This window comes from Clytia hemisphaerica, unplaced genomic scaffold (genome assembly GCF_902728285.1).
Source record: "Clytia hemisphaerica strain Z4C2 unplaced genomic scaffold, Clytia hemisphaerica genome assembly, whole genome shotgun sequence".
In the NCBI taxonomy this organism is placed as follows: Eukaryota; Metazoa; Cnidaria; class Hydrozoa; order Leptothecata; family Clytiidae; genus Clytia; species Clytia hemisphaerica.
In genome coordinates this window covers 143,024-167,360 of record NW_027103812.1, presented here as the reverse complement: position 1 = coordinate 167,360, position 24,337 = coordinate 143,024, and the positions used below count along the sequence as shown (strand labels likewise).

The 24,337-nt window shown below is 36.9% G+C and overlaps 3 protein-coding genes across 4 annotated transcripts in view; 1 reads left to right on the top strand and 2 right to left on the bottom strand.

Moving 5' to 3' along the window:
• Nucleotides 1–3,485: 3,485 nt before the first annotated feature.
• Nucleotides 3,486–8,383, bottom strand: LOC136806626 (uncharacterized). Its single transcript, XM_067063215.1, has 8 exons — nucleotides 8,182–8,383; nucleotides 7,660–7,737; nucleotides 7,107–7,160; nucleotides 6,580–6,705; nucleotides 5,629–5,847; nucleotides 5,175–5,330; nucleotides 4,344–4,688; nucleotides 3,486–3,620 (listed from the first exon to the last, which is right to left on the bottom strand). The coding sequence occupies exons 2-8, from the start codon at nucleotides 7,670–7,672 to the stop codon at nucleotides 3,523–3,525; spliced, it is 1,011 nt and encodes a 336-aa protein (XP_066919316.1). The 5' UTR covers nucleotides 7,673–7,737; nucleotides 8,182–8,383; the 3' UTR covers nucleotides 3,486–3,522.
• On the bottom strand, nucleotides 8,182–24,228 carry LOC136806624 (trichohyalin-like). The gene is made up of 25 exons (XM_067063212.1): nucleotides 23,421–24,228; nucleotides 21,059–22,712; nucleotides 19,845–20,579; nucleotides 19,404–19,646; nucleotides 19,004–19,043; nucleotides 18,549–18,684; nucleotides 18,226–18,277; nucleotides 17,809–18,048; nucleotides 17,184–17,379; nucleotides 16,665–17,029; nucleotides 16,260–16,459; nucleotides 15,319–15,991; nucleotides 15,067–15,162; nucleotides 14,582–14,677; nucleotides 14,206–14,347; nucleotides 13,664–13,886; nucleotides 13,186–13,453; nucleotides 12,684–12,815; nucleotides 12,064–12,426; nucleotides 11,633–11,794; nucleotides 11,280–11,385; nucleotides 10,821–10,948; nucleotides 9,775–10,506; nucleotides 8,919–9,182; nucleotides 8,182–8,460 (listed from the first exon to the last, which is right to left on the bottom strand). Exons 2-25 carry the CDS (start codon nucleotides 21,162–21,164, stop codon nucleotides 8,396–8,398), a joined length of 5,763 nt encoding a protein of 1,920 aa, XP_066919313.1. The 5' UTR covers nucleotides 21,165–22,712; nucleotides 23,421–24,228; the 3' UTR covers nucleotides 8,182–8,395.
• LOC136806625 (semaphorin-5A-like) overlaps nucleotides 19,031–24,337 on the top strand; it is a 74,146-nt gene continuing 68,839 nt past the window's right edge. For both annotated transcript variants that reach the window (XM_067063214.1, XM_067063213.1), the window contains exon 1: nucleotides 19,031–19,097. The gene's annotated coding sequence lies outside the window, so the exon portion shown is untranslated. The remainder of the gene's footprint in view (nucleotides 19,098–24,337) is intronic.

Below are 24,337 nucleotides of genomic sequence, written 5' to 3'. Positions count from 1 at the left end.
AGAGTGATTGGCCAAACAAACAGTAAGTACGTACCCCGATTGATCAAATATCTTATAAATATTTCATGATTGGCCACTCACTCACCACTCACTCACCACACACAACAAGTGGTTTTGTTGATTACCAAAAATTATGACAAGTCATAGGCCATAGGCAGATAAGTAGAGAAAGAGGGGGAAGGGAAGCAGTTTTTCCTGCACTTATGCTTATCAGATTATAATTGATAACATGCAGGCATGAAAAATAATAGAAAAAAATACCACATACCTTACAGACTTGACTTTCCTTGTTGCAATGGATTTCAGAAGATAACCATAAGAAGAAAAACAAACATTGAGATGACCTTGATGGCAGCCCTCAGATGACGAATTTGGAGAAGATCGAAAATGTGCAGGCTTCAAATTCTTCAGAATTTGCGACAAAATAGATAAAATCAGGACTGTCTATTCTGTTTTTTCTTCTCCAAGCATCTAAACCCATTTGACGAGTCTTGACTTTTAACGTTTTGACACTAACAGCCATCAAATCCCGGGCAAACCCTGCATTTTGACCTCATCCAGGTCTTTCTGCAAAATTTTGCAGGGTGCAGGCCTGCAAAACGCTTTTGTACACAAAATCTAAAATACAGACTCGAATTCACGCTTCCTATAACCCGACTTGCTAAACAGTTTTCTTATATTTACCGCGGACTTTAAGTCAGTAAAATAAATTTAATGACACTAACGAATGATCCGGAAAAACAACTCGGGGTAGGCTAAAAACAAGCTGCGACAAAAAAGACTCCGGAGCATACCCTGCGAGTGCATGTTTTGCAGGGGTGTCGCACCGCCCCTGCTGTCAGATAACTTCAGAGCCTAAAAAAGGGACCCTGATCAGCGGCACGTCCCCGTACCCAATTTTCCCTAAGTGAATGCTAGCAAATCTAGCAAATCTGAATTATGTTCTCAACGGTATATAATTTGTTTTATTTGAGCATTGTCGGAGATTGACAAGCAAAACAAACTTTAATGCACACTTAAAGTGAAAAGACTTTAGATGAGTGTAGGCATGTCATATCTTCCTTCGTTTCGAGCGTAAAACTCCTACTCTTCAAGAGTAAGGCCTTAAAGCCTGGATCTGTCTATTGTGTAGACTAAGATGAGTGTGGATAAAGCTTTAACATTCATGATGTAAACAATCCCTTACTTTCGAACGCGCGTCACCATAATCAAAACCTTTTTAATTCGATTGGTCGATTTCATGCGACATTCTTTTTATATAAATGCATTGCGAAATCGACATGTTATCAACAACACGTTTTCATAATATTCCATTTTCAGAGAAATACTTCTTGAGTAAAGAAAGTAGCTAAGTTTTGTTTTGCTCTGGTTTAGATAGCAGAAATTCACGGATCAACTTATTGCAAGAAACATTCAAGTTGAAGAAAGTTAGAAAAGGTATGCATTTTAATGAATTTGATTTAGTACAAACATTCCTGTCATTATCGTCAGTGTCGTCAGTGAAGGGACCTAAAAAATATTTTTGAAAGCTGACACGGGGGGGGGGGTAACCAGGCAAAAAGAGGAGTGTGAGCTGCCCTTAACATTTGGTGTCTTTTGTAAGACCTTTAAAATCACAAATTTTCTTTTCCTCAAAAGGAGTCAAAAAGACTTTAATTTCGTTTTGAGAAAAGTCCGTGTTAGGGTTTTAAATTCCCAAATTTTCAGCTTTTCCCTTGAATTTAGATCCAAAACTTCCGATTTTTTATCCGGCGAGCTTAGTACCCCTGGGACGTTTTTACATAATCTAAAAGTCAAAATTCAAATTCATTTGTATAACTTTGAAAACAAACAGCCAGTATTTCATAATTAATTTTTTTTAAGTGCCTTGGGAGGGAGGGTCTTCACTACATTTATTATCCACTTTTTGAATAGTCTAGCAAGCTAGACGACTAATTTATACATAGTAGAAATAAAGCAAAAAATAATGAATGGAACAATTTTAGTCGTCTAGAAACCTTTGTGCACTAACTCCAAACAAAAGAAAAGTGTCAATATTGCAATTATAATTTTTTCCTGCTCAAAATAATTCTTGAGGAAAAAAATATGTGTGGATTTGTGTATTGAAAGTTTTTCATTTGAGTTGATTTTCGTTTTGAGAGTTTGTTGTTGCTTGATAAATTGTTTCTGCGTAGCTAGCCCCTGTATCTATAAGGCTGGAATACCGGATTCTTCCAGTCGTTTATACAAACTAAATCCCGTATTATTATTAGTAGTAGTATTGGTATTATTAGAATTACACGCATTATAAACGACTCCAGTCTACTTTTTGAACGGTTTTTTCATTTTTTTTGTGTCTTCTAAGACACTGTTCATTTTCATTTCTATTTGATCGGGTTGATTTTTTGATTTACCCCAGTTCGGCAAGTTGCATAGTTCCGTAGTGCTGCAATATTCCGCAACGTCGCGGTTTTCTATGCAACACTCCCGGTTGAAGCTTGTAAATTGAAATTATCAACGCTGACCAATTATCACAAAAACAAAAGTAAAATTAGGCAAAAAAACTCGCTATTTTGAATAAAGTAGCCTTACTTTCAAAACTGGTTGTGAAAATCCGTAAGAAAGAAATTAAAATCCTATGGTGGTGTTTACTTTTGGATATGTTCGTCACCATGCGACCCTGTTTTAGTTTCAAAGGAAAGCGTTGCCAAATCTGGCAGTGAAATAGCTGCGAAATTTGACAACGTTGGGAAGTTTGAATTTCGCAGCCCTCCGATTCTATGCAATTTCCCGAACTGATCCTGGAGGTCTCTGTTGAAGCGGATCACGAAATTCTCAAACCTTTGAAAAAGGTTTTCATTGAAATGATTCAACATGAAATCTTTTAAATCCTTTAATTTTCTTTTAATTTATTTACAAGTATTTAAAAAATATAATTATAATTACTAGAAATAATTCAAGATTTCAAAAAAGCAAAAAAGTCTTTTCAGCTACAATCACTGCAATAATATTTTATGTTAAAACTTATTTTCCCCTCCCTCTAAGCTTCAATGGTTGAGTCTACAGCCCTGTTGCCTTCTTCAACCATTGAAATTAGGGGGGAGGGGATTTAGGAGAGGGAAGTGAGTAAATCCAGTGTTTTTTTGAGGCTGGTGCCAATATATTATTGCACTGATTGTAGTAGAGGTCACGTAACGCTCTGTAACATTTTTCTCGTAATTCTAAAACGGGAGCTACTTAATCAAATCAAATCAAATCAAATTTTTAGCCCACCAAAATAAATTCTTGGGAAAGGATTATTATTTTGGTCAGTAGTAAAACATTACAGGAGTTTCAAACTGACGGTTGATTATCAATGATTTTTGTTACAAAATTTTCATAACACTTTATTTAGTTCGAATGATATGACAGCTATACGTCAAGCCTATCGAGATTTTCCTCGTAGGGTCATTTGCATACGAAGCGAATTGGTCTGTATTTTACACACGAAGACGCAAAAGTTTGTATGGTGATTCAGTATCTCTGACAAGTTAATTCAGCTGTTTAGTTTTGCATTTCCCTGTTCACCAATGGGTGCTGTTGTATGGTAGAATGTTTTTCTAAAATACTACGTCTCCTCGTCTTGTCGATCTTTTGTTTTACTATAAAAATAAAAAAATGGAATTTTTTTATCGAATGTCAGGTCTATCAATGAAGTTAACAATGATTTGTTGAAAAGTAATTAAAAATCTAATTTAGTAATTTCAGTCAATTTTCCCTTATAAAACATAGAAAATAGGGCTAAAATAAAAAAATAGTGTTTCCGGAAACCGGCCGGGTGAACAAAAAGTATTTTCTCACCCGGCCGCAGACTATGGGTTCATCTATATGGTTTTTCATAAAGGAAATCAAGTTGACCGTCCAAGCTATCAAACGTTGTTTGGTTAGATATTCCCGCTTGTAAACCAAGTTTTGTTCGTTAGTAGTTGATACAGCTGTATTCAGGGCTTATTTCATATTGTTTGTACATAAAAGTCATCTTTAAAGTTCTATTGCAATGATCTTAAGTTATCAAAATTAGCAAAAAAAAGCTTTTGCCGACCGGCTGCATGAGAGCCTTTTTCCTTCAGCCGCATTCCGGAAACACTGCATTTTTTTATTTTTGCCTAAATTCTAAAATTCTTCATTCACTATCGACCCTGTTAAAGTGAAACATTTTTATTCAGTTTAAAATCCATAAAATTATTCATTTTACCATAAGTTTGAAGTTATTAAATCAAGGTAAAAACTTTCTGGTTTAATCAGTAAATGATCAGAGTTAACATTTTTCTAGGCACATTAGCACTACAGGGTTGTGCTACGCAATGAGTACAAATAATACTTACTATTTTCATATGATTTATCGAGTTCTTTTTCTTCCAATGCTTTATCCCATAACGTCAAATAAGCCATTTCCATTTTCATCATGAAGCGTGCATCGACTGCATTATTCGGACGTCCGATAGTCATAATAGTGAACTGGACTTCCGGACGTTCAGCGGCCACGCCCTTGGTACTACCTATTTTGGTTCCATCTTGATAACCAGTTAACGTGTCTGTATTCCAAACAAAAGAAAGCTGGACCCACTCATCGTGTTTTATTTTATCTTTCGGTATTTCTAATTTCCATTGTTTTGTTTCGGTACTGATAACCATGACAAATTTACCGTGAAACCATAGGAAAGCGAAACCTGAAATAGAAAAATTGTGTAAATTAAATTGTAGAGCTCGTAGGAATTCTCAAGCTCGAACCGAGATTGTGCACAAGGCGAGAAATATCTAACTCTAGGTTGTCCGAATGAACTTCGAATTATCCTAATTACTTCTGATCACGTGATACAAAATCAATCCAAATTAATTATCCGTAAGGCGAAAATAAAAAAATGTAGTGTTTCCGGAAAGCGGCCGGGTGAAAAAAAGAAAATCAAGTTGACCGTTAAAGCTATCAAACGTCGTTTGGTTAGATATTCTCGCTTGTAAATCAAGTTTTGTTCGTTATTAGTTGATGCATTAGTATTCAGGGCTTACTTCATACTGTTTGTAAATAAATGTTATCTTTAAAGTTCTATTTCAATGATCTTAAGTTATCAAAAATAGCTTTTTTCCTTCACCTGCATTCCGGAAACACTATATTTTTTTATTTTCGCCTTACGTGCAATATTTGAATGTAAACCAACCTCGCGATTTCTTAGATTGTCCACCAGTGCTCAATATGTAAGCATCTCGTCCTAAAGCATTTTCTGTACTCTCCAATTCTTTTGCATCAATCTTCAACCAAGTGTATATGGTCATCCCGTTCAACTTACACAAGTCTGGATCACTAAAACAAGTTCCTGTCGAGGAAAACGTACCAAAAAATGTTACTTTGTTTTATAGGTGACACATGATGGCCATACTTTGGAGAAAATTATTTTAGCCTGGAATCCTTTTCTGGTCCTATTCTGGATATTTCACTTTTAATATAGGGGACGGCAAGATCCCAAATTTCTAAAATTGCCTTCCCAGTTTGCTTAAACTTTGATCGAGCCGCCACGCTACTGATGGTATCAAGTCTTTTTTCGAACTCGCTTTCATTTTTATGAATTCTAAGTACTGTGTCTAATAATATGATAAATGGTGTTCGTTTCTTACCATTAAAATCACCAGCGATAACGTAACTACCGTTCATTTTGGTGTCCAAAAACGAGTCGAAAACTTCTACATCCTCCTCTTCTTCTTCTCTTCTCACTTGGAGATGATTGGAACTACTTCTCTTTCGATGCGGTGGTATTTGTTGTTGTTGCGGTGGCATGTGACTGGCTCCTTGTGTATTGTAGTAATTTTGTTGCCCTTTTGGTGAATTTGGTGCTCCTTTGATGGAAAGAAAATGATATTGGTATAAAGAGTTTTGGATTCTTGAAGGTTATATTCTCTTTTGGATTGTCTAAAGGTGATTTTTCCTCAGTATTTTTATCGAAATTCTATCGTTCCCAGAATTCCTAATGGGATCTTTTATAGTGCAATATTTCTATTGAATTTCAAGTGAGGATGAAATCAACGTCAATTTACCATTGGGTAACATTGTAGGATATTTTTTTCCACCAGAGACGAAATCTTGGGTGAATTTACCAGTGGGGCGGGGGTCGGGGTCGGGTCTTTGACGCAGGAGTATTTAAGTGGTTGAAGAGTGTAGAAGAGGAGACCCTTGTGTATTTATTTGTATTTAACATGTATTGAAGGGTATAATCTCGGATCTTTAGACAACCCTTTGATTGATTTCATTGGGTCCCACAGATTTGTAAAGCCCGAAGGGCTAGATGTCGTGCTTTTGTTGAAAAGTGTGCCGCGGTTAGGTAGGAAATCCTACCTAGGTAACGTGACATTATAATAGAATTTCAGCGCTTCCAATCAGAAGCTTCGCGCATTTTCTAAAACTATAGAAACTATATTTCTTGCGATATTCACTTTTTTTTGCCTGCGATGGCTTAAAGCACGACATCTAGCCCTTCGGGCTTTAAAAATCTGTGGGTCGAACACCATCCGGCGGAAAATACGAAGATTCGCTATGGGGATAAGGTTTGCACTAGATTTGTAACTACTAACCTTTTTTAGTGATTTTAGCTCCACCCATTAAGATAGCATCTGAACCAGTGATCAAATCGCTTGTCAATATTCCTTTGTTTGTTTCGAACGGCCAAAAGTGAACGGCCTCGAGAAATGGATCCGATGCTGCAAGAAGTTATTGGTTTTAAATTATAATGAAGCTCTTTATTTTATAAGAGCAATTTTATTAGAAAATGAATCTCCTGAATCCTGAGCCTGAAATTGCTGAATTTCAAACATTTATAGGTTTAAAGTGCAAAATAGCCTCGATTTTTCGAATGCGAACAGAATAAGAACAATATGAAGCTCAAAGTGTCGAAATGATATGAACAGCCGAGTCGAAACAAGAATTTACTGGTTCTTATGAAAAAAAGAGGAATATATGAAATTATTTTCAGCTGCTTAAGTTTATTATCACAAATCGCAAACTCGTAGAAGACGTTTATGAAGACTGTTCTAGATTTTCGATAAACACACAAATACCATATTATAAAGTTTAATATGAACAAAACAATAAACAAACTTACTTAGAATACCATTTGATTCATCTCGCTTTCTGCCAGTAACCTGCTTTTGTTTTTCTAAAAGATTATCACATTTGCACATCAATATCACTTGTAAAAGAAGCCCCCAAAATATCAACAAACCCATCCTCCTTTAACTTTATAGGATCTAGTTCTAGATGCGGTCTATATATTTTGAAATGATATATTGCTGGGAAGAAGCTATGCAGTTTTGGTCAATCTGTTTATTTGCACATTTTGTGCATTTTTATTTCAATGCTGAATATGAGCTTAAGAATCGAAATCAGATTTACTCCAAGAATTTAACCTCCAAAGTCGCATCTCTTGGATTCCCGTCTTGGAAAAATGGAATATTCAAATAGCTGTTGATATTTGATCTACCTTCTATCTTTCTATCTACTTAAACACCTTGCTACAGAATAAACGTCCAATATACCGTATCTTGGAATATTTTATCATAGGGGAGGAGCGAGACAAAAAGTCTCTTCTCCTCAGAGTACACAATAACCTATTAAACTAACCAAATCAGATGGTTTGAATAAAGAAGTGTACTCACCAAATAGCCTCATGTTAGGCGGTGGTGGGTTGTTTGAAGAGTCTCTTTTAGCTACACTCCCCTCTTTCAAGTCTTGCTCTAAAGAGAGAAAAACATTTAAAAAGTCAATGTCGCGGCTTTCATTTTGACTGTTTTGCATTTTCAAATATTTAAAATGGAAATTTTGAAAGAGACGTGACATTGACGAGTAGCTCTCACTAAAACTTACCAACATTTATCTTGTTCATTACTGTGACTTCACACTCCCGCAGCAACAAAGTCGTGCGCCTAGTATAGCTGACCTCAACCTCGTAACCCCTGCGTATTAACGACTTTTTGATATGCTTACTGATAGCGTCAGATACAATAATATTCTCTGGCGTCCATCTTAACGTAAGTAGAGCCTAGAAATCTTCTCTTTTTATACCCTTTTCCTGCTACCCAGTAAATAACTGCTGCAACTAATCTTTCAAAATGGGACATTTTTCGACCCTCGACATTTTTCTACGATTCTAAGTTGTACGAAAAGATCAATCGAATTACTTTTAATGAAAAAGTTTGGGTCAGAGTCTTTGGTATACGTCTCTCCACTCGACGACAGCAAATTTGACTTTTGAACAAGATCCGCTTTTTCGTCTGCATGTACGTAAGGATTACTGCTACCGCCGAAATGCTGTACATTTTCGCCGTCTGTGTTTGAAGTTTTCGCGTTATCGAGATTGAATTGATTGAAATTTTCATGCACGGGTTTTTTCGTTTATATTCTTGATGGTTTAAGAGGTGTTCGGTCACGTTGGAAAGATGTTATTGAGTTGCTATTACCTATGTGAAATAGAGAGAAATAATAATCATAGTTCTTTTGGATTTTGATGGACTAGGTGAAGGAAAAATATATCGACTTGTTTTGCAACTTAAACCCCTCTAATTCAAATGCCTCCATTACTCGAACAAGTTTTATGGTTCCTTCAGTTAACAATGCCTTATAAATCTTTTTCCATAACTCGAAATCCCCTTAGCTCGAACAAATTTGTGTTCCCTATGCGTGCTCCACTGCATGCTCGTTGTTGAATTGAAAAGGACTTCCTCGGCTCATAGCTGATCTTTGGTCAACTTGTCGACTTTTACTTTCCGTGCAGATAATAATCTTTGATTATGTTCTGGGAAGATACTAAGAGACTTGCCTCGAACCCGAAAACTCTTCTCTCCTGAAAATTCTTCTCTCCTGAAAATATTGGGATCGAGCAATTCTCTGAGAAAGAAACTCCCCTTAAATACCATACCTGAATTTTTCAGTTCGGTATTTTTCATTTTATTCGTTTCAGCAGATTGTGAATGCTCAATCAGTTTATTTCCATCGCCTTGATACATCTCATTGGTCGATAAAGAATGATGTCCACCAATCATCTCCTCTTCTCCCACGTGACTAAAGGTAAATGATTCTTTGTTGTTTTCTTGTTGCTGTTGTTTCTTATTCTTTAACTTCTTAGCGTGATCGTTGATTACGTCAACATCTTCTTCTTGTGGCTTTGAATGCTGGGTCATACCTGGTGTTATAACATTGTTGAACTTTGTTAAGACATACTAGACAAGGTTAAACAATCGACGTACCTTTGAAACTTAGCGTTTCAACCTTTTCGAAGAAGATTTATTTTTCATTTTGTTTATTATTTTAGAAATATTTTGTACTATTTTGTACTGACCTGCGTTCAAAACCCAAAACTAACCATATCTGCCATTTTTATCTGACTTTTGAGAAACGATTAACTTTAAGGGTGGTATATTAACGGTATGTTATAGAATATAATACTTTACTACCCCAGGGCCGGCGAATCAATTTTGAAAGTGGAGGGGCCAAATAGTAAGTGTCTAAGAGGCGCCACCACGGTTGGTTGGTTTTTTTTTTCTTAGCAAAAAAGGTGGGGGACCATGCCCCCCCCCCCGGCCCCCCCAGTTTCGCCGGCCCTGTACCCATTATAAACATGTAGTGTAGAACTCTCTGGTCAAAGATTTTGGTTAGCCGGAAAGAAGAAATTGTCTCATATAATGTTTTTGTCAGATGTAATGTTTAATTTAATTCCTATTTGAGGCATTGCGGTTGAAAGAGACTTAGAACCAAAAAATGTCAAAATAAAATACCTTTTTCGCTTTCCGATGAAAAAGAACTTTGCTGAGAAGCTTCTTCATTTTCCTTTTGTTCTCCTCCTTTGCGTTGCTTTTGGTGATATTGAGAGCTCTCATTTTCTTCTTTTGACGACGACCCGTCATTTTTATCAGTCTTTCCGTTTCCCCTGAATTTCTCAGAACGCTCATTATCTTTATCCTGTTTATCTTGTTTACTTTCTCTAGACTCTTCCTTTGAAAAACGATTGATTTCATGTTCCATTTGCTGTTGGTGTGACTCCTCAGAGAAGTTCTCATTTTCATCTTCTCCTCTCTGGTGATGAGTTGGTCCATCAGAAAATCGACCAGCTTTTGTTTCATCATTGTCATCAAAATCATTGTTCCCTCTTACTTCATGTAAATGATGTAATTGTTTAGCTTCCTCGTTATCTTGAAACTTCTTCGGGCGTTCGTTGTATTTCTCAGTTGAATCGCTATCTTCATTTTCACCGACTTTTGGATTTTTCCAATGCTTATGATCCTCGTATTCGACCATGTTGTCGGAATTTTTATCGTTGAATTTCCACGACTTTTTAGGTTTATCGTGAACGAACTTCTCATCTTTATTATCAGAATGCCTTTCGCCATCAATAAATTGACCAACTTTTTCATCATTAGAATCTTTGGATTGTTTTAAACTGTTGAACAGTTTTTCTTCATTCTCTTTTTGCTCCTCATTCTCTTCGTGCTTGTATTTGATTTGATTACCTGGAATGAGTATGATTTATTACCACATGAACTTCTCTATAAAAATCAAAGGAAATTTCCCTCGTGGGATTTTGTTCCTGAAAGAGCCTTTAGAAATATACCGCCGAGGAAAATTAATCACCCCCCGCAGAATCTTTTACATTATCCTTGAATTTGCCCCACCTAGGAAATTGCTCCCATGAAAAAGTATATAGTCTCGCTCGTGGTCATTGGCGTACTCGATAACTCTACCTTTCATTAGCTACCTTTTGACTGTCCCCATGTTTTGATAAAAAGCACCTTAAAAGCCTAGCCTCTTTTCCATCCATACTCACCGTTATCTTTGATTTTCTTTTCTTTATCTTTTTCCCCATCACTGACTTTGATTTTATCGACGTTTTCACCTGGTCCATTATGGTCGCCCCCTTCTAACTGTTCTTGTACGCTCTCGTCACCTCCATATCTAGAAGAAATGAAAAAGATTGTCTATCAATGGCTTTCAAAGGAGGGCTGACCTGAGTGGTCAAATTCTTCCGTTCTTATGTTCCGTTCAGTGCATAGATAGTCCAACTGGTTTACCATGGACCCCCTAAAAACAATCAAAATTTAATAGTCCTGGGATAGTCCTGATTTTGGCTCTGTCATTTAGCTTTTGGACTTTGAATTAGGTTTTCTTTTCTCTTTAGAACTTTCAGCCCAAATATGTATCCATATTTTTTTGAACGATTGTTTTATCCAGGGTTAAGCAACATATAATCTGAGCGTGAATGAATTTCGGGTGAAATAATACGTACCGATGATTTGGGCTTGATTTCTTTGAGGTGATATCTTCGACTTTTTTATTGTGAATCCTGAATGTTGCGTGAGAATCTGCATAGCCTTTCACGTGATGGTGTTTACCTGTGTAAAAGGGAGAGAAATCGAATTTCATCAAAAGTGGCTTTCAAGGGTACAAAAATACCAAAATACTGTACTGGTTTTTCATGAAAAGATTTTTCAGGTACCGGTCAAAAATGTTCCGATGAATACTGGAATACCGGAAGTTCGGCTTTCATTAGCAGCAGTATGGATAAGGAGAATTATTTCGATTTTAAAAGTAAACTTAAGATAGTCTGTTGAAGACACATTAATCAATTACGCTGTATACCTATACTGAAAGCTTCCGACTCATTGGGAGCACTTGCGAACGATTCTCTGTTTGTGACTGATTGGTGTTCATTTTCGCCGTGTTTCTCTTGGATTTCATGGCTATGGTAAGGTGAAGTGTTCTTGTCCATTCCATTTTGTTGATGGCTTAGCGGCTGTCTTTCTATAATGTTGAAAATAGATTTAGTGTATTTTCTTCGGTCATCTCCTCCATCCGTTTTTTTTCAAGAGGTTAACTTCATCGACTTAAAATCGACCTAAAGGGAGTCATTTATTCGAAGGAGGGTTCAATTGAGGGAGGGGTGCTCATTAAAAATTTGTCCTCAAAGGAGTGGCGTTTATTCGAGAGGGTGGTTAAAAAAGAAGGATGCGTTTACAACGTTTTACTTTAAAAAGATTATCATTCATAAGCAGGTAGGAATGATATGATACCTTCTTCACGATTTTGATCGTCTTTGAATCTACTGTAACCAGGTTCTTTGGTTGGGTGATAGGATAATTTCTCCTCTGGCTCAAAAGGTGAAGGTGCCGTCCCCTCTTCGTGTTCGTGGTGGCTGCTCACTTTTGAAGGGGCGTCTGATTCCATTCCGCCCGTATTTCCACCAACCCCGCCTCCAGTACCAGTGAAGTCACTAACACCAAAATTGGCTCCGCCCACACTCGGTTTTGTCTTGATAGATTGTTGAGGAGCGCTATCATCGTCGGGGTATATTTTCTTTCCTTTCTTTAGCTTTTTAGGTTTATCGTCTTGTTGTTTGTTGAATGACTCGGTTGGGCCGTATCGGAATTTGAAACCTGTTTGAATAGTGTTACTTGTTGAATTTGAAAATCATTTCACTCAACTCTCTCTAATTCGAGTATCTATTAAGTAATAGAGTTATCAACTCTTCCTTAAATCGGCTTTCAACCATCTTTCTTAAGTATTCGAATTTTAGAAAGTAGGGAACATGTCTAGATTTTGAAAAATGGCCCAATCGAATCTCTGGTAGAAATTGACAATACAAAAGCTTTCGAATCACTTGAAAAACTTTCATTACAACGCATCGCGTTACCTTGGAAACTTTTGTATTTGTCATCATCTTCTTCATTATCTTTTTCTTTCTCTTTGTTCTTATCTTCAGATGTGAACAGTTCACCATTCTTCTTTCCATCTTCTTTCTTTCCGTCCTTACTCTGCTCGCCTCCTATGAAAATGAAAGGTGTAGTCTGGCTTATCTCTCTTAACCAGGAAAAAAAAGAGTAGCACATTCTTTTTCGCAAATACGAAGATACTTGAATGACAATTTTAAGAGTATCTATAAAGGAGTCTAGAAGTTTCTTAAAAAATATTCGAACTTCCATAAATTTCGCCATCATAACAATCACATTTCAATTCTTAATACGGATCTCCCTCTAAGACACGTAGCCTTGCCAAACTTCAGAGGATACACTTTATGTAGACCCTGATTTTACAATGGCTACACACTCCTCCCCTTCATTCAAGTTTCTTGTGATTTTATTGGCTGAAAGCAAATTCTATCCCTCCTGGGCTGTTTAAGTAAAGAATATTCCTACCTTTAGATCGGTCATTCTTTGTGCCATCCTCATTATTGAAAACATTTTTATATTTCTCCTCTGTCATTTCTTCACGCGTCATTGGCTCGTTTCCAATCTTCTCGTCCTCTCCATGGAACTTGTGTCTTTGTTGACTACTTTCACTTTCGTTTTCCATTCCATGTGATTCACTCGTTGGATGATGTTTATCTTCTTCTTGTGCGACATATTCGAATGGTAACTCGTGAGAACCTCCAGCTTGCCGCAGGGGTTTTGCGTCTGCTAAAACCTGTCAATTACAAAAGGATTAAAATGGAACTATAAAATATGAACAGCCTCACATTTATGGGCCAATCATGACTCCCCCTTGATGTGACACAAAATCTTCAAAATTTCGGATGTATTATAGGGATAAATTATTGATTGATTTTCATTGATTGCACTGTTACCCATCCTTAATTCATGCGACCGTTAAATGGCCTATTGTATTATTGCAAACCTGTTCCTCGTCTGCACGATGGAGTTTCCCTTCAGAATTCGATCCCATTCGTTCATCATACATTTGCTGTCCTTTGCCATACTGATTGTTATCTTGCTCATGCTGGTACATGTTAGCTGGGCGGCTCTGTTCTCCGCCCCCGCCTTCTCCGTGATGGTCTGATGGTTGGGAGTCCTCTTTCATAAATTCATGTCGATGTGCTTTCAAATAGTTGAAAACCAACCTATAGTTTTTAAGTTGAAAATTTCAAAATAAAATACTTAAACTTTAGAAAACAGTTGGAACAAAAAATATTTTTTTCAACACTATAGAAATTGGTATCTGCAGGCAACAAAAATAAGGGATGATCTCTTTAGTCAAAGCTTTGAATCAACGGATTATTCGATCCAACCTTTTACGAAGCTTGAGAAGATCTCAGTACAAGAGTTTGGATGACAAAAATTCTTATAAATAAAGGAGCTGAAAGGAGAGCGATGTTTGGGTTCCTTCAGTCATGTAAAGAGTCCACTTTATCAATAACAATGATTATTTGAATTTCTGACCTTTCTTTTTCTTTACTGCTCAGTTCACCATCACTAGCACCATTCTTTGATGGAGATTCATCAGTTTCCTTGCTATCTGCTTGATGTTGATGTTGTTGTGTAAACCTACTCTCCTCAGGGTATCTGTTCTCTTCCCTATTACCTGATGAAGGAAAGATACGGAGTTTTTTTCACGATCTCAATTTTCCAGTTTTCAAACATTTTTGACAACGTGACACAATCTTAACTAGTGGTGGTATTCCACTATGATTAAACTTTATTGTTTTCAATCAAACTTTCTCCTTGTTTTTAGTACCTATTTCGTTCCTCGTTTGGGTAATTGGAACCTTTGCTAAGTTCTGGTAAAAGCTTTTTCTTTAGACTAGCGGTAATTTACCTTCTTCTTGATGTGAGTATCCATGGTCTTCACCTTTGCTTTGATGTTGTTGTGTATATTTGCTCTCCTCCCCATTCCTCTCCTCGTCATTCTTACCTAAAGGTTGAAAAAAAATTATTGCATTATTGTGGTCAAGTGGCGTCAGTGTCGCAAGTCAGGAGTTCCCAAATTCTAGTCCTCGCTACAAACTTGTTAACTATGGACTCAGTAAAGGTCTACCGGCTTTTTGGAAGGAATGCTAGGATGGTATGGCCGTTGATGCAATAATGCTTTTGTTAATTTTGGGGCACTTGTTACTCTGTACCAGAGTGTATCTCACGATTATTATTCTCACGATCCTCTACGGCAACGAATTTTGAAACTAGCCGTAGATATTGGGTTTGTGTACAGACAAGGCACTTGTCGGCCATTGATTGAATGCTACCCGCTCAAAAATTTAGGATTTTGTATCTTGTAAAAATAAATTAGAATGCAGAAATTTATACCGGTTGAAACTAATTTTTCATGGTCTGCAACTTCTTGCTCGCCTTTCTCTCCTTTCAATCGATTGGACCATTTTCCCATACTGAACTTCCCTTTACCTGAGATTGAGACAGAGGGTGTGTATAGGTGTAAAGAGTTATTTCTTTCAGACAGAAAACATAAAAATCTTATGGCAAACGATTGACAAACGAATGTCTTCTTTATGTAATTAATCAAGTTTCAAAACCTAAAAAACATACGCAACTCTAATTTACCTTTCCAACTGACATCATTTGAAAAAGAATTAACACGTTGCTGCTCATTATCATTGCTGGGTGATTGTGTAAAATGTTGTGAAGATTCTCTCTGTTGTTCATCTTGTGTGAATCTACCTTCATTTTTTCCTTCTTTTCCTTGTCGAGAGTTTTCTTCGCCCTTCTCTTGTTCGTTAGAGTGATCTTTCACTTCTTTGAGCTTTTTTTCACTCTCTCCGTTCTTCTCTTGTTTGTCGTTTCTGTCTTCGGTATCACTCATTCGTTGTGGATGCTTGTTGTCTCCATCATATTTCTTACTTTCTTCTTTATCTCCATTCTTTTCTTTATCAAATTTTTGCTTATCTCCATTATACTCTTTGTCACCTTTTTGTTTATCCCCACCATTTTCTTTATCCGATTTCTGCATTTTCTCGTACATTTCCATCGCGTTTTCTTTCAATTTCGCTTCATACAAATCTAACTTCTTGTTGATGTTCCCAGTCCGCCTTTGTGAAGGGACGTTGACGCTTGTGGAGTTCACTTTATGATGCAATTCAGCCAATGGAGACGCATCCATCACTGGATGAGGGTTTAATAACGGTAACATTTTATGAAGCATCGCAACATTATCTCTCCGATGTCCCATTGCTGATATGTACCCGTTGTAATAGTGTCGAGGGAAGGCCTGATAAAACTGAAATGGAATTATTGTTACAGCAATCTCTGTAATTCATAGAAAAATTCTCAAGAGGTATTCGAGTAATGTAAAGTCGCACGTGATTTGTAAGTGAGAGGACAACAATAAATATACGACTTAAGGCTGACATAGTCGGTATCTAGCGGGAGCTGTGTTTAGGTGTGGCGCCCCACTACAGGATTCTCCACCTGCCCACCAAATTACTAGAACCAAAGGAATATTCGATGGAATGTCATATCTTCTACTATTGTCTAATCAACTTTACCTGGTTGCCTCGCTTGTTCCAGGGTCTATAGATAGTATTGTATTTAACAGCGTTTGCATCGCGCGGACTAGCTTCGACTGCTGTTTTGTAGACATTATAAAACGCTGCAGTCTCTTTATCTAGCTCTTCCTCTGCTTTGTCATCATTCTTGACGTACATGTTACACTTGCATTTGTCGACTGGCTCGTGTAGCATACCCCCTGAAAAAGATTCAATTTGAAATGAATTTCTAAGTGTTTCAAAGCTAATTTATATTTTGGATGTCAAATACTGATTCTCTGGTAGAGTATTTCATTTTTAAATACGCCAACAGAAATTAGAAAAGAGAAAAATATTTTCTCTGTGCACCATGACAAAACCTAGATATCATTTGCTCGAAAATCGTTGTCCGGCTTTAAAGCTTACCTACACACGCAGCTCGTTGAGTTCTACCAATAATGGTCGCCAAGCTGTCGTAATCTGCTGTAAACACGTGTTCCTCATCAGGATCTGATGCAATATCATTCAACTGACCACGGTCAACCTCAGGCCCAATCCCCACTGTAATAATCTTCACCCCCATATCCCGTAATTTCCTTGCCGGTAAAGTGACGTCGTCACTAGATGGCCCGTCCGTTAACAAGACAGCCACGTCCAATGCGTCTGCACGGTGTCCGCTATCAAACAACCCTTCTTTCGCTAGATCCAACGCCTGTCCGGTGTATTTTCCGGTATGTGGTTTAACTCGGACAGCATCTCTCGCCTCAACAATAGCATCTGGATCAGCATACCTGTAACGAAATCAAATATTTTGAGTTTTCTCCAAAAAACAGTACAGTAGCTCAATGTTATAAAGATAAAAAATAGTTTCTCCAGATCACTTATAGACTGATAAGGAACTGAACGACGAAAGAAAAAACAAGAAAATAGTTAATACAATCGTACCGGTGAAAATTCATCATGACTTGAGCATCTGTTGCGTATGTGATTAACCCGACTCGCGTTTCTTCCGGTGTTACTTTAAAAGCAGATGCAACCCGACGTCCAAACTCCATAGTTTCAGCCATCTTTTCTTTACCACCTTGTTCCGAACCAGCACCAGCATCAATAACGAAAGCAAGATCCAGCTTGGACGAACAAACTGTATAGAGAAAAGATGGTTTTGTTCGAATTGCTTGAAGAAGTCCAATTGCAGAAAGTAGTTTTATTAGGAACCTTCTTTGACGGAGATGGAGTTTTGTTTCAATTACACGTTTTTTTATAAGAACAAACTATATAGGAACATAAGGCTTCGATGGCCAAAATATTAAGAACTTAAGAACATTTTAAGGCTTTGCGGACTCTGGAGCACCCAATTCCTTACAGAAATGGACAAAAAAGCTCAGAAAATGCCAAAAATAAGAACATGTTAAGAAACATTTTAAGGCTGAAAACTCAAAAAATCAAGAACATCACAAGGCTTCAAAAATTTAGAATGTTCTCATAAAAAACGTGTACGAGTTTCTCATTGAGTCGGGGACTGAGTAGAATAACCAAGGAGGAGGTTTCAAACCATAGATACTGCTCTTACTTTTGTCAGGGCAAATGCAAGGTGGTTTATGTCCCCTGGCAATCGCATCTCCAAGCCGCCCAAATTCCTCGCCATCTAATGTCTGTTTTGACGTCAATACAGAGGCAGGAGGTGGTTCTTCTTTCTCGCCCTTTGCCGCCTTTAGATTTTTGACAATTTCTTTGACAATTTTGATGTTTTTCTCGGCTTGTGATTGCTTCTTGTTTTCAGTAACTTTGTTCATGATGTTTTTCAATGCTCCTGTAAAAAAAAGAATGAAACGAAACATGGACGTGACAAATGAAAAATTCAAAACCAAGTAACCTAGTTAGAACCCATTTTGTCTTAGACGCTTAGACCATACCATGGTTGTGGCTCTCGTGGTGTAAATTAGAATTCTTCTCCATCCCCAAATATTTTCCTAAGTACTATAAATACCTTTGAAGGAAGGTTCCTTGTTGTGCTGTTTTCCTTGGAAGTCTTCTACGATCTAAAATGTAGGTATACAAAGATTATTTATCATGATGTTTATTTATAAGATGTATAGTGCGGGCAGTTGTTTACAAAACGCAAAAAGACTCCCTTTCAGTTTTAGAAGACTCTACTACCTCCATGTCTAAAAAATATTCATTCCCCAATTGACCAAGAATAACGATCATCCAACACTCAATAATGTTGTATAAAGGTTTAAACTGCGTATTGAACCGACTGAGTCAACAATAGACGGCCTTGATGTAAACTTATCAAAACTAAATTAGTACCTGGTTATCCCTGGTCAGCCGTTGATCTTCATCTTCTTCACTGCTTAAGAAGCTTTGTTGAGTTATCTCTTCTTTAGGTTTTTCCACAGTTTGTTTGGTTTGTTTGGTTTCTTTGGGTACCCCGTCGTCCCGATACCTAAGATAAAAGATTGTGAGGTGATAGAGAAGGAAAATTTCTTATAACAATAGTTAAGGTCGATTTAGATAGTATCCTATACTGTATTATTGATTCGTGGGCTATCAAACTAATTCTAAAATTAAAGAATGACATTAACAGCAATCCCCTTCACAGGATAAAATTCCCCACCTTGAGCTACAAAACCTTGTACCTTGTACCTTGGTGACGGTACAAAAATCTGGAATGCACCAGCGTCTTTGGGGAAGGATAATAGTGTTAATGTTTTAATGTCGTTGCAGGTACAAGCAAGGATTTTCGGAAGAAATGCACAACTTACGAGTAAACTTCATTGGCCCATGATCCACCAAGACCATCCTCTAAAGAACAAAGAAAAAAATGATATCAAGTTGGTGAAGGGCAATGCTTCCCAGGTACCTTTTAATTTTGTTTCTATTGCTTGATCAGATTTTCTAAACTTTGGCAAAATGCATTGTTTTGAATAACCTCATCCTTTTTTATTTTTACTATAAAGAAACTTTGGGGTGTAAGGTGTAAGTAAATGTCAATGAAAAGTGTCGAAAAAATAGTTCGGTGACCCAATCATATCAAGCCAAAACAATTTATGGTGATTCAAGGTGATCGCGGTATTACCAAACGAGGGATATATTTAACCAAGTTTTTAGTCGGCCAAAGAAGTATAGATTGTGTAGAACTGTTATGGTAATTGCTTTGCTCACCTTTGCATTGGTCTGATGTCCCATAAACGTTATATCGAGATTCGCCTGTCTTCCCTCCAAAGCATTGTCCACCATTTTGAATTGCGAATAATTTCAATCCCTTATCTAAAGCAGCCTCAGCACATTTTTGTAGAGGATCTGAACGAGTCTTGTAGTCAGAATCCATGAGGAGTGGATGGTTTCCTTCCAAAGTTGGTATGGACCTGATCCACTTGTCCAAATAACAACCGACGTCTGTGAAGACTAGAAAAATAGTTGTTAAAGAGGAATCATGATATAGTCAATAGAATAAAGAACACAGTCTGGAAGAGGGTGGTCAATAAAATTTGGGTAGTCGTAGCCGTGGAAGACAATATAACGTTACCCAAATAATCGGCTGTAGATTCCTGGATTCACTAAATGATATTTCAAGAAAAAACTGTCACAATACGTTGTACATACCATTGTCTCCTAGGGAATAGACCCTCTTGCTGCCTCCTTTCTCCAAGTGCGTTTCTCTAGAAGGAGAAGCTTTACTCTCTTCAAACGTCTTCGTGATTGGTGCATGGTGAACTGCCACAAATGGTTTTGGTGTCGGTAAATGGAAGATCTGGGTCTCCTTCTTCGATGTTTTTGGTTTATTTGAAGTGATTGATTTCGCAGTTTGTTGCTGAGAATGAGTTTCAAAAGAGCTGCCGCCCGATGGTGGTGGGTTTAAATATATAGTGGGCGTATTTTGGCTAACCACCCTATTGAACGATTGGAACATAGCTTGTGTAGGTGAAATCGGAACTGATTCACTAATGATTGGAGAGGTTTCCATAGGCCTGCCCATAGACCCCCAATAAGGGTCACTTGTAGCCTGCTGTTGGTTAGGTAAAGCATACTCAATCAATTGTCTGTTACTCGAAGGTTTTCCAGCCTTTTGTTTCAAGTTCATAAAGTAGCCAATAGACGGTGAATGTTTTTCATTGTGTTTACTCGTTGACGGCTTTGTATTACTTTTTACAGCACCTCTTTGGCGTTGATGTACGTGAGGAGTTTTGTCTTTTTTGATTGCTTTTAATAGTTCATTGTAAAGTTTTGAAGTATCAATTTTCACTTCTTGGAACCTACTTGGTTTTACTGGGTTTGATTCAATTCCAGACCTCCGTTTTACATTTTTCTCAGTTGGTGACGAGTGTGGCCTTGAAAGACCTAAATGATAACAAATAACAACTGTTAGAAAAACCGTTAGTTCGAACCCAATAGTTAAAATATCGGAGTTTTAATTAGTCGGGGAAAAATTTCGTCATTTAGAGGCATTTTCGTCACTTTTCCCCGAAACGGTTTGTGAACAAGAATTCATTGAAAAAATCGCCACTCCGCACCACTCAATCGCCACTACGCTCGAGATTTAATATATGAAAAGGTCTATTTACCCGTGTACAATTCCTTGTGGGGTCAAAAAACTGACATCTAGAGTGCAGTAAGAGTTGTAAAGTTTGTAAAAAAGGAGGCATATTCTTGACGGGAAATAAAGACCTCTTCTAAATGCCCTCCCCTTGATAACCCTCTATACAAAAATTCCTGAGGCCCTGGAATATGCAATACCCTTGTATTTCGAATTATATAGATCCCGCGCGGCCTCTATTTCGACCTTTATAGCCCGAATGGCTTCAAAGTTCGCCACATACCTTTAGAGCTTCGTCCATTGATCAATACTGGCCCAGTTAAGAGTAAGGCTAAAAGCCAAGCCCAAAATAACGGATGAAAACTGCTACCAAAGATGACCCACTTCATTTCTGGAGGACTGTTACCATGATACAAACATACTCAATATCAACACAATTTTTCAATTTTCTAACATTTTGATAATAGTAATAATCTCCATCTAAATTTTATATTTCAGGAAAAATACAAAAATATTTCAAATAATAAAGTTTCACTAAAAGTTTTTATAATTTGGAATCTGCAAACAAAAAAAATAAATATAGTAATTATTTATTTCTCACAAACAATAACATACTTTTGATTATTTTTTTTCGTTCGAAAAATTACTATTCGAATGTCTCAAGAAATACATCATGCTGAAAGTGAGCTCGTTCGAAAATGTCGTTTGCGTCCAATTCTACTTAATTTAATTTGAATTATACTGAGTGCGAGTCGTTGAGGCTAATCTTAACGGAGTAATTTATTTAGTAACTTATTTTGGCCACTTCTCCTTAAATTTGTGGTAATAAAATTCAATTTTGATGGCTGTTTTTTATTTCAGCCTCACATTTCAGAAAATTATCCAATTTCATTGTAAACTATATATTATCGAGAATTTTGAATCTACTATTATTCGAACTTTGCTATTTTACAACCGGTATTCATTTATCAAACCTTTGGCGATTGAAGCTATGTTTAAAGGGATTAAGTACCACTTTACCAGGGTGCAGTGATCTTCTCACAAAGTAGAAGTTATTGCCCACCTGTTAGTGCCATTCAGACCTACTAACTCGAACCATCACACTTTGCATAGGGCTTAAAGATACATTGAGCATAAAGTTATTTTATAAAATTTGAATAAAAGCTATGAATGTAAATGTTTCTTACTAAAACGGCGCCTCAATTTATCTAATAAAATCAGTTTTTGTTCCTTTCGCACGTCGTTTACAAATGTCTCTACCTGATCCCCTTCAACAGGTGGACATATTTTGTTCCTAAATTGTGCTGGGAAATTCGGGTCCGTACATTTAGCTTCGAACTTCTTTAGTTCTGCTCGATAAATCCCTAAAAGTTGTTCAAAATTGTCAAACGCTGACATCTCTTCGTCTAGCCGTTTAACTGCATGCTGATAGAAAATAGCATCTATTTTATTGAAATTTATGATGAGTCTTTGAAGTTCCTCTGGTACGTAGACTGTGCTTGATGTTTCATGATTCTGTAGCTTTCGGTACGCTACATCATCTAAAGAGCAACATAGCTTTTCTCTCAAAATGACCATTGATTCATCAAATCGTTCAAAAACAACTATAAGGTTCATCTCATTTAGCCTGTGTACTACATCCTCTAAAGACATCACATCTGTTATTCCCAGGCTAAACGATTGTAAATTTAATCTGATCATTCCTAAATGTAACTTTTCACCAATCCCTATGTTTTCATCTGTTGCGTATGCTCTTTGAAAGTCTTCCCAATCTTTAAGAAATATCTCCATAGCTTGATTCTCTGTCAACCCTTTGCGACTTGTAACGCGTTGCACAACCTCTTGTATTTTCATCTGTCGGAACAACGAAATGAAATGTTGGACTGGATGACGAACAGAAGTTAAAGTGAAAACCTTCTCCGCCATGATTTTGTCAACTGAAAAAGTAAAATATGAAAGAAGAAAATGTAGAAGAGATCAGGCACCATCGGGGAACAACCCGTTTTATATAAGAATGTACTGTTTAAGAATATTCACTTTAACATTGGACATACCGCCAGAATATTTTAGGGTGATTTTTCCCTAAAAGTTAAGAATTAACGGAGATGAATAAATGGAGAAACAACATTCTTGTAAAAAACGCGTGTACTCGAAGATGAATTATCCTTTTTTTCTGACCCCCGGGAGTTAGTAGAGCTATAAAGAGTTTGCCGCCTTACTTTATTAGTCCTAATTTTAGTCTACTTCTAACCTTTTTTAAGGCTTTCAAGTAAAGTCTCTAATCTGGTAAGTTGGTCAATCCCCCGTTAATTATATTCCAAAAAATCAAAACGTAAAAGTAAAAGCAGCAAGTATAAAAAAAAGATATGAAGCGACTGCTTGTAATGAGTCATCTTTCGTGACTTCATCAACTCTCCAAAAACACAGGATTGTTCTGGTAAAATTAACTTAAGTGGTGGGTGATGGGTTTTTATTTAACTTGGGTTACAATGCACGGCTTCAATGAATCTTTGGTTCAATAACGACCTAATACCTTTTGTATTTGTGTTCTTTGACAACATCCCCCCATTCACCCCTCCTCGCATTTTTCAACATAAATCTTTATTTGATTCACAATCAAACTAATTAATCCTTGATAATATTACCTAATTTACTTGAGTACATAATTTCCTCTGCTACCAGCTGGCATCTTTCATTACTAGTTTTCGTCAGTCGAGATACATCGACTCCATAGGGCCAGTTCGCCCGATGGAGGTCCAGTACGTCCATACAGATAGTCAAATTGTATTCTCTCCCATAAATCAGTAACATATTTCTCAAGGTTGTCGAAGCGGCACGGTGTGTTCTGACGTAGAAAATTGAGCGGTGCGGTTTACTCTTAACACCACATTTGATTGGCTCATAGCGTGTCACGTGACTATTTGTTTCACCGTTTATGAGCTCTTTACTCCAACTTTGAAATTCTCCATACCTGCTCTCGAGAAGTTCTTTCGATTTATGCAAAGTTGTTCCGATGACGTGTGTGATGTTGCCGTGTTTTCGGGAAAATATTTCCCGGAGATTTGGTAACTGGATTAACGTTGAATATAAAGCTAAAAGGAGTAGCAGGCAAAAACTGTACCCACATTTGCATTTAGTACGCATTCTTGACACGGTGGTAGGATTTGCTCTCATATAAATGATAGTTGTGATTACTGCATTGGATTGTCTGTCTCAGATCATCTCTCAATCTTGTTCAAATGAACCAAACTTCTTTAAAATTTTCTGTTCGTATTTCTAAACACTGAGATAGATTTTTGCATTTTCATGATAGCTGTAGTGCAGTTAAAACTTCTTTGTGACCATTTGATTTTCATGCAGTAATTATTATACTAAAGAGGTCCACGTAGCTGTAATTATTGTACAATTCTGCTTTATTTTTCTTACATTTCTTTTAAACATTTTTCTCTATGGAGCGATTTTGTTTTTGCCTGGATAATGGTTTTCATAAAAATTTTTTATGAAAGGTATCTCAGCGACGAAATTTTATTAATAAGATAAGAATTGTTAATTATTCAACTTT

Excerpts from the sequence above, each read along its gene's own strand:
- LOC136806624 (XM_067063212.1), bottom strand. The coding sequence starts at position 21,164 with ATGAAGTGGGTCATCTTTGGTAGCAGTTTTCATCCGTTATTTTGGGCT. Across the intron at positions 19,044-19,403 it reads GACATCAGACCAATGCAAAG|AGGATGGTCTTGGTGGATCA; the intron begins GTGAGCAAAGCA and ends TTTGTTCTTTAG. Across the intron at positions 10,949-11,279 it reads AAATCAAGCCCAAATCATCG|ATATGGAGGTGACGAGAGCG; the intron begins GTACGTATTATT and ends CATTTCTTCTAG.
- LOC136806626 (XM_067063215.1), bottom strand. Across the intron at positions 5,848-6,579 it reads AGCTAAAATCACTAAAAAAG|GAGCACCAAATTCACCAAAA; the intron begins GTTAGTAGTTAC and ends TTTCCATCAAAG. Across the intron at positions 3,621-4,343 it reads CGATAAATCATATGAAAATA|TAAAACAAAAGATCGACAAG; the intron begins GTAAGTATTATT and ends TTATTTTTATAG.